Raw genomic sequence first — 15,277 nt, forward strand, 5'->3', positions numbered from 1 at the left:
TATATGTATTAATGAAAATAAAAATACATTTTGCCAAATTACCGATAAGTACAAATATTAAATTCAAATTAAGGGGCTGCGGTGGCCAAGTGGTTAAGGCATCTGACATTCTGCTACCACTAGCCTTCCACCACTAGGTAGCTGGTTCGAGGCCTACATGGGGTAGTCGCCAGGTACTGGCCGTAGGTGGGTTGTTTTTCTGCAGGAACTTTCTGCTTTCCTCCACCACCAAAACCTGGCACGTCCTTAAATGACCATAGCTGTTAATAGGAAATAAAACACAAACAAACCTTCGAATAATGTGATATGTTAAGTTTGCTTTAGTGTTTTGTATACTTTGTAGAAAATAAACGAGTCATGACATAGGTGGCTAGGCATACCAAAGACATTGTTGCATGAATCATATAAATGTGTAGCAATAAAGTATTTGACCCAGTGACCTTTTTTAGGTCACCTGAGCTCTAGCTCAAGTGACCTATTGCTATCCATCTTCGTCCGTCGTTGTCCGACATCCATTCACATTTTACATTTTCAACTTAAGCTGAAATACTGTCTAAGGGATTTCATTGATACTTCATGGGAATGTTACTGACATTTCCTTGATAAAGTGTTGTTATTTTTCGGGTGGATCAGAAATCCAATATGGCCGCCATTTTGAAAAACTATTTCACAACTTGAAGTCAAATTCTTCAGGGCCAATTTAACTGAAACTTGGTAGGAATGATCGACTCATGGTCCTGACATAGTAAACTTAGTGTTATACTTAACCTTTTTTTACTCAAATTGGTAGGGATGATTGACATCATTATCTCCACTTTATATTTCAACAACAAAAATTAATACGGTAGGACTCGTGTGACCGTTTAGGTCCATGGGCCTCTTGTTTAACAACTAGCACCATATTTTGTATTTTTGTGGTCAGTATTGCTCCCTATTCATGTTAACTTTTCAATCTTTAATTTATAAGCTCCTGTAACATACCTGTGTAGTACCTCTACTACCTATTTCTTATATTTGATAGTGTTTCCATTGATACATCTGGCTGGCTGTTGTTAGAATAATGTGACCGGATGGTATGTCATGCTACAATGTAGGTAAGGACATTAAGTGAGATGACCTGTTGAAGTAGCCCTTGGTCAGTGTTCCAGTGTTTTATGAGCTGTTGACACAATCTTTATATGAACTTATCGAAATCCTAAACAAACCTATGTGACTGGTACTAAAGTAAATAGAAGCTCCAGTGACCTAATGTTGTTTTTGTATCCTCTTCTAGTCACATCAACTCTTGATTACTTATGAAGCTGATGACAGACCATTATTTTATACCGAATGACTCTTGATACATTTTATACATAAAGGTCTATAAGCAGCCTGTTGGTATGTGGAAGTTGTTTAGACTGTAAAATTACAGCAGCCTGTTGGTATGTGGAAGTTGTTTAGACTGTAAAATTACAGCAGCCTGTTGGTATGTGGAAGTGGTTTAGACTGTTAAGTTACAGCAGCCTCTTGGTATGTGGAAGTGGTTTAGAATGTTAAATTACAGCAGCCTCTTGGTATGTGGAAGTTGTTTAGACTGTTAAGAATTTGATTTACAGGTACACTTTTTGTTAACTCCTGGACTGGCTTACTGTATTGACTGAGTAGGAAGTTTTGCAAATGGAGAAAAAGTCATGCCACGTGTTGAACAATGTGTAATAATCATAAGTTACAATTGTTTGTAGAGTTCTGCCTGCTTATAGTATTAATTGAAGATTTATTGATTTATCATGTACTCTGGCGGCATTGGAGGGTTGTAACGTCTTCAGATCCTACCGGAGACTGTAACTTTTCTCAACAGTACTCCCATCACCAAAGGCCTCCTATGATCTTGAAAAGCTGTTATGTTCTCATCACTCCATTGCTTCCTTAGATTGAAAGTCATATTTCTCAGTGCGTTTGAGGATACATGTATTCAATTTGTCAACAAGATAATTCAGAAAATTCACTTTTTTATATAACAGCTTTTTTCCCACTATCATACATTGTTTTGTATATCACTCAAAAACTGAAAAGAGAAAAATAAACTTACAAGAACTAAAAACTTGACAAAACACTGTCCCTTGTAAGGAAGGTCACTTTGCAGAAATTAATTGTTAGGAAAATAGAAAGTAGTCAATCACTTTTTTTGTGCCTTGATATTGAAAAGTTACTGAAAATGTGAAAAAAGTTCAAAAGGGAAAGATCAGTGTTAATTGCTTATTTTGAAATAATTAAAAATAATTGTCCAAATGAACATTTTTTTATTAAACAATTATCTCCCTTGAAAGTATTAAATTTCTTAAGATGAAAATCTGTTATTACATTTTTTTTTGTGTTTGAAAAATATTTTTGTTTTTGGATTGAAATTGACGTAAGATCTAAAATAACACTCAGCAAGAATCATAATGATGTAAATGTTTTGTTATCATATCATTGTTTTGCACAGTTGTTTTCTGTTATTATTATTATGTTCTGTAAAGAGTGTTTTTTTTTACTTCGTTTTTTTATGTGTTTAATATTTAGTGTGCACAATAGTTTGTGGAATGTAACTTTTGTGTTTGATAATTTAACACTGCCTGGTTATAAAGGTCCTTGTCTTCTAGTATCTTAAGTAATCATGTAGTAAAATTGAAAACACAAAGCACATTTTTTTTTTTACAATTTCAAGTATTGTATTTTTATGATGATTTTTATGTGTTTTTTCTATTAAACAAGTAGACCCAGAGATCACGAAACAAATTTAAGTCTAAACTTGTCTCAAGTTTTCACTAAGGTGACTTAATGTGTGATTGGCTAAGCAAAATCTGAAGTCTTAAGATTGTTTTATGATTCCAGGGCCTGAAGCTTTCACCTTTTGTTTTTACAGTACACATGTATTTGTATAAGGGTAGGATCACAAATGTCCCTGTCTGATGACCACACAGCTACCCAGACAACTGGTTACGTAACACATTTCACCTGTTTCACTTTTCTGTAAGGCTTAAACATTGGGATGTAGATACTTTACAATGCATTCTTTCTCAGGTTTTGTTTAAAAAGTTGGTTAAGCTGACCTATTTCCATCTAGTGACTCGTCAGCTTTAACAAGTTCTTGCCTCTGAAAATTTGTATGGAACCGGTTATGACTTGGTAAATCTGTTGTACATATCTTTAATCAACATCCATTTCTCATTTCCGGTGATTGGTCTTTAATGTACGTATTACATGAAGTTCTCTATATGTATAACATGCTTGACATCCAAGCAGCCATTACTGTTGCCTACTATTCCTTCACCATACCTACAAATGATGTCACAAATCATGTGCACAATTCTCCCTTTTACAGTGTCTCGTTTGATTGAGAATACATTCTTAGATGCATTTGATCAGTAAGGGAGATAACTCCAACATTTGTTTTAGATAAAATAAGTAAAGGTAGATAACTCCAACAAAAATATTAGGTAAAATAAGTAAGGGGAGACAACTCCAACACAAATTTAAGATGTAATATATAACTGAAAATGGATTATGAGGCAACATGACCTTTTGAAGTACTATAAATGGTACAGAGATTATAACTTACAGTGTTAAGAGTGAGAAGACTGAATGGTTCACGTGCAGCTACTTTATACTGTGCTAGGTATAAAGTGTTACTGATAAAAAATGTCAGTGTGATTGCTAAAATATGGATCTGAATGTATGAACAGAAGTTGATGTGTATTTTTATCTGTAGAAACATTATTCTCTGTAGACCTGTGGTGATCACAACTATATTTTATTCTTTTTGAAGCAGATTTAATGATTCAGCAGTCTGTTTCCGTTTCTAGTTATGTTTAAACCAAAGGCCTGACTGTTTTCTTTGTGTTGTGTTATAAACTGGTATTGTGTTATTGTACTGTTGCTGTCTACATTTATACCAAAATCAGGCATTGAGAGCTAATAAATTATAACAAATGAAATATGAATGTGGTCTTTGATATATTATTAGCCCACCATCATCAGATGGTACACCACTCAAATTGCTTCTTTCCTTTGTGGTCTGTTGTCCTTCGATTATCCATTGTTCGTTCCTGAACAATTCTCTCTATAACTTCAGCACGTGTCTATTGAACTTTGCTTTATATGTGCCGAACTGGAGCTATTACCTCATAACCTGGCAAAAAAAGAAAGCTATTCCTTGAATAGCAGCTACTGTTATTACAGACTTTTGGATGTGCTGACTGTCATTTGGACAGAACAACAGAAAACATTGCCTTCCTCACATGGGCGAATTTTCTGCCAAATTTGAGGTGGTGCGAAGGGTATGCATTACGGTGTAAAATAAAGATCAGGAGAAGAAAAAAGCAAAGATAGGGTAGGAAAAATGGATATAAACAGTCGCAATTTGGTACGTTATGTGCGTTATACACAACTCATGTACGGCAATGGCAAATAGAAAAGGAATTGACTGTCGTGGTTGTACATGTTAAGTATAGCTCTAGGAATTATTGAAACACAAAAGACAAGGGACTTCAACAAGGTGGCTATCAATTCGCAGTGAGAAAGTACAAAAAAAAAAATCAAATTCTCTAAATACATGTAGGTTCTTAATATTCCCTAATTCTGCACGTTTCATTTTGAGCTTCAAGTTTCTTGATTAGTAGTTAAATATGGCTGTTGGAAATCAGAAATATGTCTTGTTATCAGTTTTAACACATTATTACTCTAGTTAGTAGGTATTATAACAACCTCACATTGAAAGGACAAATGTTAAACACGGCAGTATGAACTTTCCCGTTAAGCTATCAATGCTTTGGACAGTAAGGCTCGGATGACATTTAATGTCGTAGATATAACATAGCAAGATAATCAAACAATACATTTATATCAATTATTTCTTTGTTATAAAACTATAAATATCATTGGAAAAGTTCATTTTAGTTTTGTTTTATTTTAGGAAATTATTTACAATGCTGTAAAACCTTCATTAGGAATCGATGAGACGGAAATAGATAGGTACGTGTTTTATTTGTAGCGATTTATTGGAAATAATAAATATTTTATTTCCGTTCGTTTGGTGTGAACAAATAGCAAGATATGAATATGATACCAGAACCATTTTATTTTCACACAATAACGTATATCTCTAGTAATAAAAGGGTAAACAATTAGTCATCTACTGAATGGCAGAGTCGTTGATATAAATAACTATCGGTTAATTCTTTATATACTAAACTGACAGGAATGTTGAATCACACCATATTACTGTATAAACATTCATAAGCTTGCAAATAAATAGTTCTTAATGATACATCTATGTTGATCCGTTTGCATATGTATGCCACAATTGTTTAATGTTTCTTGTAAGTCTTGAGTTCTCTCTTTGTACAAACTGATGATTTTTTTAATTCACTCAAAACAATTCAAAGCAGATAATACACTGTCTTATTGACATCGCTACACGAACTGAACCCACATAATTACTGGATATGGTTTTTTATTAAAATTTTGCATAACGGTAACGACTAAACCTGTGCAGAGCCTGTTAATACAATCTATCATTTTCCACGGTGTAAATGTCTTCCTTCCAACACCCGTACTGATTAGAAGAGAAAGTTAGGCGCCTTGACGGCAATATTCCGCTGAAAGTGAACTTCACACAATGCGATACATTATTCTGAAGCCGCTCTCTTCTGTAGCGAAATCACTAACGAAGCGGATGAGCAGACTTCCGCCAGCGTTGTATGTGATGTTTCGACCCTTCCACGACTCGCCACAGTATCTGAAAACAGGAGAAGTTACATATCATTTACATTGTTCTTAGTTAGCTTAACTTTACAGTTAATAATTTTCACTTCGCTGTTTTCCAACCAACGGCTTAACCGTTAGGATCTAGCATAGAAAAACAAGGACAGCTGTGGCCACCATTAAAAAGGTTTTATATCGGCATGGCTATCGCTTTAATATATAAACTTGCCTTTTGTGTGACCTACGTTATGTAAAGTCAGACTTCACGACAGGCTAGTGGGACAAATGTTTATTTGCGGTTAATGTTTTTATTTCGGATAAGAAGTTCGGGGGTAGACCAAATAACCCATCGTGTCGACCTTTCATTCGAATCTAATATAAGCGGTTTACATTCCTTATGTAGGTATGTATGCCCCTCTTCATTAAAGATTTAGGGATATAACTTGTTATTTTACTTAAGAAAATTTACATCGTTTTTAATAATTTTCTAGAATAAAAAATTAGATCGTGCAAGAAACATATTCGATAGTGCGGAAACGGTGACAAAGACATTATACTCCTTGTTTAAGTTTATGATTTAGCTTTAATTGACTTTCATTCCACGAAGTGTATACTACGTAACGTTATTTAATGCATTTTCTTGTTGAACTTACTTTTGTCCAACCTGCTGTACACCATAAAGTTTGATCTCCAGGAAGTCATTGTTGCACACATCGTCAAAGTCATCTTCGATATGGAATTCCTGGATTTGAAGGTCGATACTGGACTGCTCAGGGGCCTTTAATCAGGTAAAATCTGGTTAATGAGATAGAAGAAGGTCGATACTGGACTGCTCAGGGGCCTTAGATCAGGTAAAATACGGTTAATGAGATAGAAGAAGGTCGATACTGGACTGCTCAGGGGCCTTTAATTAGGTAAAATATGGTTAATGAGATAGAAGAAGGTCGATACTGGAATGCTCAGGGGCCTTAAATCAGGTAAAATACGGGTAATGAGATAGAAGAAGGTCGATACTGGACTGCTCAGGGGCCTTTAATCAAGTAAAATATGGTTAATGAGATAGAATTTAAATGACATGTTTCTGAAGAATGACGACTACTCTTGATTTCTTTGTCATTGTCGTTTTATTATGCTATTACCCTTTTCTTGGATAGACTGAATTCATCAGCTTGTTTTCACTAGTGTTTTATAAGTATTTTTCGTTAAGCGTAGGTCTGTTTTTTCTTTCTTTCAGACATTCATTGCATTGTAAGGCTAAACCTACATTGTAAGGCTAAACCTTACAATGATGATTAGAGTTGGGAATTTGCATTGCATCGTTGAGTTCGCAGTTGATTTTTTCCACAAAAAAACCCGCGAAAATAATACTGCCTAGATAATAACCCAGTTTCTACCACAATAGGTGGGTGTTATTCAACTCCAAGGCATCAATTAATCATTACAACTGTTGTATAACATATTGTTTATACCACACGTAGTATAAACTTTAAACGCGTTTTGATTGGCTGACACGGTAAACTTTGACCGGGACTCCTTTGAATGGACAATTTGGCGGGAAAGCCGCTTCATGCGGTGGCAGAAATAATGATACACAGAAGGTAGTTAGTTATTGTTTTTGTGATAATAAATTTCTTATGTTGGTTTCTATAAATTTATTGCTTTGAAGACAATATATTTGTTACGTACTTGTTATGATTTGTAATAAATCATAATATTTCCACATATTCCTGAAATTGTAATCTTTGCATATTAATTAGCGGCATTTTACTACAGGTCATGTCCTTACGCCCCATCTGATATCGTAAACAAAACACAATTGCAGTACAGAACATGTCAATGTTTCCTCGGAATATGTTTTTTTTATTGTGGTAGAAACAGGTCACACAAACTTGTGGTTGTTGTATATGGTATTTTTTTCAACAATTTATTCAGATCTATACAAATACAGTAAGTCTATTTAAATTTCAGTGAAATAAATGTTTATATAGATAAGTCTTGGACCGTACATTACTCCAATTTTCATATTATTTATACTGAATTGTTTCAAATAAGTAAAGAGTAAAATAAAAAATATAAATACATTTGCTAGAATGTCGCAAAACCATGACAAAATCGAACAATCAAAGCTAACAACATGAACCGAGGGGACACAAAAAAACAACAACATAAAACAACAACAAAAAACCTAATGAATAAAGAAAAACATTACTAACCATCCACATAGACGGTATCCTTAATTACGTAATGAAAACGTATCGATTAATACGTACCTCTATAAGCCAGGAGCACTCCGTATCGGGATTGTAGTTCCCGGGGTAGTTAGATGACTGTATGACTCCATGTGTTGAAGTTAGTTTGCCACCACATCCTGTAATGAAGGAACATTTATATGTACTGCGATTTACCATTTATTTTAACATAAACTAAGTATTGCATATTTATTTACTTCAAATAACATATATACAACGCATAACCAGATCTTGAGCAATATTGACGAGATTATCTGATTTAGATTCTTTTATAACGAACACAAAGTTATTTTTGTGTTATCAGTTCCATGGAAAAATTATTCTAAAGCTCAACTTTGGCTGCTAATAGAATCAAATAAATGTTTAAGCGATTTTCGTTTTGTAAACCAGTCATTGATAAAAAGAAAAAAATATAATTATTAAAGAAAGATGAAAGTAACACTCCGGTGATAATAGATTTAGTATGCCAAAATGAATGACATTGCATCATACGGCTGTTTTGTCTTTCTAGAACTCCTACGTGATGTTAGGGGCCAAAGAGTTTGAAACCCAAATTGTCTAAAACTACCGTTAAAACAGAGGAGAATATGCGTACAGCCCTTTAATACTGCCAAGATTATAAGACTCTTTCATGCTCAGGGATGTAGGATAGGTAAATTCCACCGAGAGGTTTTCAAATTTGGTAAAACCCGAGGCTATGCCGAGGGTTTTTGAGTATTTTTCTCTCATTCCAACCACCAGAATAAGCTCAGAAACCATAAAAATATGTTTGGACTGGCCACCATTTTGAAAATATCAATTCCCCCCTGACCTTTTTTAGACGAAAACGAATCAGCCAGTCGGATTAAGCATATCCCATATTGGCATACAGAGTTTGCGCAGGAAAATTAACAACATCTTTCTAACGTGTTCGGTAAATATATCATAAAGTTTTTTTATTTTCATCGCGTCGTCTTTTCTGCATTGTCACTGTCGAGTCATTGTGACGTCTCGTCACGTGACATGAGGTGTAAGATAGAAATTTACTACACCCCTTTCTAACCTCTATCTTATACACAGGCAGGGAAATGAGAGAAATACCATTATATAGAAAAAAAATTGAAGAAAATCAAATCATCACCGTAGGTTTTCTACATTGCTTATTTAATTATCCGTACACTGTGACACAGCAAGTACTTATTGTAATGGGGACCATTACAGAAGTCCCCTAAACGAGCCATTTACTACGAAATGATTGTCGAAACCGGAAATGGAAGCTACGGTTGTATTCGTGGTGTAATAATGTACCTATATACCAATTTTCATGATAAAATTTATTTGTTGCCTCCCCTTGGCGGCCATTTTGTTTTAAGAATCAGAAATCAAGTACCTTTCGGTAGTTTTCGAGAAGAATGGCGGAAACCTTCCTGGTGGAAGAAAGTGGAAGAAATAATAATAATGATAATAATAACAACAAACGGACAAAAACAACAAGTCCCCCCCAACTTTGTTCGGGGGACTTAATTAGTTTTGATCATTTTATGCATCCATTTAAGAAATTATAAATATACACGTTGTGATACCGATATTGCTCAACATTAAAAAAAATGCTGATCCATGGGTTACCTTGTTGGATGTGTGGGGTGTCACAGACTGGTCCTGTTAATCCTTCAGGACACACACAAGTACAGGATGGGCCTACATATCCACCATGCTGACAGGACAGGGGAACGGAGCAGGCACCTGTAATGTGCAAGTAATGTGTCAATCATCATTTTGGAACGACCCTTTTATTATCTTGTGACTGAAACGTTGTGATGATTTCAGATAATTACATTTGCAATTGTACGTAAAACAAAAAACAGTACATCAACAACAAAAACAACAACAAAACAAACAAACAAAACCTAATAAAAAAAACCCACTATTATTTAGTAGAATGACGTCTGACATCACGCTCCAGTGATTGCTGTAACCGTTATGAAATAATAATATTTATTTCCACTCATGTCTTTCACTCTTTTATAGTGCGTTTTTATGATGTTTTACGTTTTCCTATTTAACTTTCTACATTTCAATAAAGTTGAAAATAACATACTGTTGCATCTATACGCCAAGTTGGCAAGCTTTGCATCAAGGAAGCTGACTTCATTTCGTTGACCCATCCACTTCTGTACCAAGGGGTCATCTGTGGTGATTGTCTGTAGCAGGCGTTGGTCTTTTGAGAAAGCCTGCGGGTTAAGACATTTCATTTCATTTATATATTCATATCGTTGCCATTTGTTTAAGCGTTAAGACACCACTTATTTTAGTTACCATTTATCATTTTTCGTATTCAATGGTAATGTAGTATTTGCACCTTTGTTGCATGATTCATATACGTTCGTTAATAGGTTTTTTTTACAGTTGTTTTAAGTGAATTAAAATAATAACTTATCTTTGCTTTTATCAGAATAAAAAAATTGATTGCAAAATAGTTTCTTAGCTAACCTGGTAAAAGAGGGTATTCATTATCACTTGTCATTTTTGCATTGAATTATTTTAGTATATATTTACATCATATTTGATTAAGCAAATATACATAAATAATTATTTAAGTATACATCATACTTGTTTAAGTATATATACACCATAATAAATGAAGTATACATACATCATAACTAATGTAGTATATATATATATATATATGTCTTACTTTTGTAAGTATATATTTGCATCATAATTATCTAAGTATGTTAACATTATAATTATCTAAGTAAATATAGATGCTTTTATTGTTTTGTTTTTGTATTGTTTTACGGCCCATCGACAATTAAGAGTCATTTAGGGCCAAACAACGATGTAAAAAAAATGGACATTCATAAAAAAGGAATACATAAAAACCAGAAACAAAAGGTTAAAATGTGTAAAGATGTCAAAATATATCATTAGCAACCGAATTGTTTGGGTTAGAAAATATACCATATCTTATTATAGAGATTAACTGAAAGTAAATAATCATTATTGATTGCACAGAAACAATATCAAATAAACGTTTCACAGAGGGTACATCATAAAATCTGTCACGTATGTTTGAAATCAGCGCATTCAATCATAAAGTGTTTGACTGTAAATGGTTGATCTTCCTTATGTTAACGTGATGACTAAAGCAACTTACTGTAGATTTATAGTGCATGATAGATCCGATGTCGTACGGCAGTCTGTAGGTAGTGACTTTGGAGTTAGAATATTTCTCAAACTGTCTGCTCTGGTTGGTTGCTACATTGTTGTAGTTGATATGGACGTAAAGGTCGCGGTCTGGGCGGGATTGTTCATGTACAAACCCTATGGTATGGCCAAACTCGTGAGCGATCCGTCCCGCCTAATGAATAAGAAAAACATAAGTTAAGAGAAGTTTATATGTGGTTTTTTACTACTCTATTACTTTTATGACAGATATAATTATGTTTATATAATATAATTTTGTAATTGTCATTTACTTAGTGAATGAGAATTTAAATAGGGAAGTTATGATAATATTTATACATTTTTTATGAAATTAGAGACGTATTTGTTTCAATGATTCTCGCTTATCAACGCAAAAATCTCGCGAGATATATATGATTTACAAATATGTCGACCTTATAAATCTACCAAAACGCTCTTATTGTAACAAGTCTTATTCATAGTTTGAATACATAAATATTTAGATTTGTCTGTGTATTGATGATATGGTTTCTTGCTTTTTCTAGTATTTTCGATTATGTCTTTGTATATTGATTATGTGGTATACTGTGAAAGTGGAAATTTTTGCGGTGTGGAAATGTTAACGTTTTTCGTGTTGAGAATATTAGCGCGAAAACATTCTCACGCGAATATTTATTCATACATTATATAGATTATATATAATACTTACATATAGATGTCAGTACCATTGTCAACGCTAAAATTCCACATCGCGTTCAATTTATAAGGTCTAACGCGAACATTTCCACACGCAAAAAATCCACCTTTACAGTATTTGTTTATATAGTATTTTCGATTGCGTCCTTGTGGATTTATGATGTGGAATATTTGTATCTATACTATTTAACATTTCGTCCTTGTGTATTGAATGATAAGATGTTACTTGTTTCCGTATATTGTTTAGATAGTGTTCTTCTGTTTTAATGAAGTGGCATTATTTTTCCAAATATTTGTAGAGTATGTCCTTGTCAATTGATGACGTGAAATAACAGCTTCTACTTTTGTTTAACTTTTGTTGAGGTATTTGCTTGTTTAGTTATTTTTTTCTTTACGATAAATCTTAAAAATTAGAATAAATGTTTGAGTACTTACGGAACATATGCTAGAAATATTAATGGATTGCTGTCCACGAATTCTCCCCACGTTAGATATGCAGCTGGAATACACAAGATTGTTATGGAAATTGTCGTGCATTTATACACAAATATAAAACGCGAGCGTCGAACATACTAACTGTAAGTAAAGAGGGGAAAGTAACAGAATTGCTCTAGTAAATTAACTTTATAATTAAAAGCTGTCCCGGTTTTGATATGAAACATTGTCAGGGATGCCAGCCTGATGTTGGAGAGATTTATTTAAATCCTGTTGTAATTTTTTTAGACTTTAAGATAGGATTTTGTTCTTTTGTCTTGACAATACGACATTTTTTCTTGAATTGTGTTAAGAGTAGTCATAGTTATTGCAAGTGTGATATTCACGGACAAATTAAAATACTTAATTATACTATTGATACGACAAAGGATGTACGTGTGACCAAAATCTGAGAACTGTAATATTTCAGTTAAGTCAAATATAAGAATAGGCGATATCATGTATTCTGCTAGTGAAGTATTCGGTACTAACGGAACGTTTTTTATGTATTGCTGTATACACTTTTTGATTTTGATCAGCAGATATTTTCGCATCAACTATTAATCATTAGATAAATACTTATCGGCGATTATCTATGTCTTTTCAAAGCCATTTTCCATTCCTTTTAATTTTGTGTTATAGAAAATTTTAACACAGTTATCCATGTTGCAGATATTTCGTTGTTAGTATCTTACCCGTGTCCAGAGTGCGGCCAAGGACGGACGAGAACGTAGTCCATGTGACCAAGCTGTTGACTTAGAGCCATTGACCTTGGTATAAAGCGGATACAAGTCCGAGACTCCCACATCTGTATCGCGACCTTGATCCTATTCCACATAGCCTTGCCTGGAGCTGAAAACGTTGACGATTCATTTAACAATCTTAATAAAAAAGAAAGATTAAGATTAAATGAAATGAGATACATTTATCATTAAACTTGTCTTTCTTTTGTTGGATTAGCTTCTTTTTTTTTGTATTTTTGAAGCATCATTTTCATAATCTATCAGCTGTCGTGAATGAAAAAACATCACTGATTAAAAACTTACAGTACGATGTTCTACGTGTACAGGGCAAACATATTTAAAGAATTAAGCAAATGGAAAATGTTTCTTATTTTCTCTTTGTACTTTTGTTCCCCTTTAACTTCATTCGTTTTAATTTAGATAACTGGTACGTTTATATTAAATCACACAACAGAGGTTGATACTGAATAAAAAAAAGGAAAATACAAAGATAAGATAATGCGTGCTAATAAGCGTCATATTTCTTTCAATTATTTCCTTGTTTTTTCGCGTCTGACTTTCATTTTTTTTTCTATATTTTAATATATACAGTCGATTTAGTTTAAAAGGTAATTAAGTGTACTATATGAAACTAGTAGGTACATAAAATGATCAATGATTGCTATACTGACCATAGCTGGGATCGATTTCGTAAGGAACTATAGCCTGCGGCCAATACGAATTTGTATCCGCCAAAATCTTCCTTTTCCTTCCATATCTTCCCGTTTTCCTTGCCGCAACATCCTCCCGAATAGCTTTCTTCTGGATAGGGGTCAGAATCATGTCACCTTCAAACGTACTGGTCAGCGCCTGTTCAGGCGTTGCTGGAGTGTCATGGTCAGTTTGTGTAAGAGCCTGAATTAGCCCCGGTCGACTGGAATCCTGCAATTGAAAGTGTTTTTTATTTTTATTAGAATGGTGTGTGGAAGAACATGGCACTGGGTCTAACAGTGAAATGCAAAAGGGTTTATAACATATCTAGACGACGAGAATTAAAGTAGCTCTAAGATTTGATATAAAGTGCATGCGCACAATAGTTATATCGACTATAATTAGTATATAAAGAAATAAATACAAGAAAATAAGTTACGAAAGAATGCCATATTAAAAACAAAATTGTTATTTGAATTAAATTATTGAATTACTAGGGCAAATCAAATAAGTAAACAAACATTTAAAAAATCTGGACTGATGTATTTTTGCGCGGAAAAAGACTTTTTTATTTCTTATCAGATATAGATCACGTAGATTACTGATCATATTATACGTGTAGGGATATTTTCACGATGAGAAATAATTAAAATGTCATAACAATAATTATAAGCATTCATGTTTTTGAAGCAATATTATACATCTGCACCTCAGTTTAATACTATACATTTCGTTCAATTTGTGATTAGAAATGTTACAGTGATGATACTATGTAATCAAAGTTGTCCGAATTGTGGTTTTACTAATTAATGAATGTTTATTGTATTGAGCCTTATGTAGGTTTAAGGTTATGTATATATATTGGAAGACAGGAAGTTTTTAGATAATTAGACATCAGATTAGTTAACTAATAAAATCATCTAATGCACATTGAAATAAAAATCTTGTTGATATATAGATAGAAATGTTCACTTGCAAGCTTTAAAAGAGTAAGCTTTAGGGATTACCGAAAATCGTAGCAGAGCATCACAACAACGAAAAAAACAATTATGATAAAATTCTCGGTTTGAATATAAAGCACAAAATAAAATTATGAAATATGTAAGATCGTTTATGAATGATTTCTTAAATTGAAATCAACATTTCCAGCTAATGTTATTTTCTAAATTGCACTTACCTGTATTGGTAAAGAGTTGCATATCAAACCAAACATCAAAATTACTGTAAATACATGTAAAGACATCATTGCACCAAACCGCTCCATATTATGCAAGAAAAAGAACGGGTTAAACGTTATAAGCTGTCCACCTTAATTCTTATATCTAGCCAATCCTAGGAGAGCTGACCATTTCATTAAACCTGATGAATGTAAGCTAAAGTTTGCTGTGTCTGACGACAGAGAGTAAAGGTACGTCTTTTGTTAGGTTTATCCTGGTATTTATACAAATCAGACCGTAAATGTTATCACCTGTTTCGTACCTTTCCCCATCCGTAAATCGCACCTGTCAATTAGTCCGGGCCAACGAATCACAAGAT

The 15,277-nt window shown here is 33.5% G+C and overlaps 1 protein-coding gene across 1 annotated transcript; it reads right to left on the reverse strand.

The window, feature by feature from the left end:
* Positions 1 to 5,102: 5,102 nt before the first annotated feature.
* LOC110461385 (blastula protease 10-like) lies at positions 5,103 to 14,991 on the reverse strand. Its single transcript, XM_021514835.1, has 10 exons — positions 14,919 to 14,991; positions 13,723 to 13,972; positions 13,004 to 13,160; positions 12,270 to 12,333; positions 11,110 to 11,313; positions 10,051 to 10,183; positions 9,579 to 9,695; positions 7,995 to 8,092; positions 6,378 to 6,502; positions 5,103 to 5,758 (listed from the first exon to the last, which is right to left on the reverse strand). The coding sequence occupies exons 1-10, from the start codon at positions 14,985 to 14,987 to the stop codon at positions 5,632 to 5,634; spliced, it is 1,344 nt and encodes a 447-aa protein (XP_021370510.1). The 5' UTR covers positions 14,988 to 14,991; the 3' UTR covers positions 5,103 to 5,631.
* Between the last annotated feature and the right edge of the window lie 286 nt (positions 14,992 to 15,277).

Source organism: Mizuhopecten yessoensis, unplaced genomic scaffold (genome assembly GCF_002113885.1).
Source record: "Mizuhopecten yessoensis strain PY_sf001 unplaced genomic scaffold, ASM211388v2 scaffold10603, whole genome shotgun sequence".
NCBI classification, from domain to species: Eukaryota; Metazoa; Mollusca; class Bivalvia; order Pectinida; family Pectinidae; genus Mizuhopecten; species Mizuhopecten yessoensis.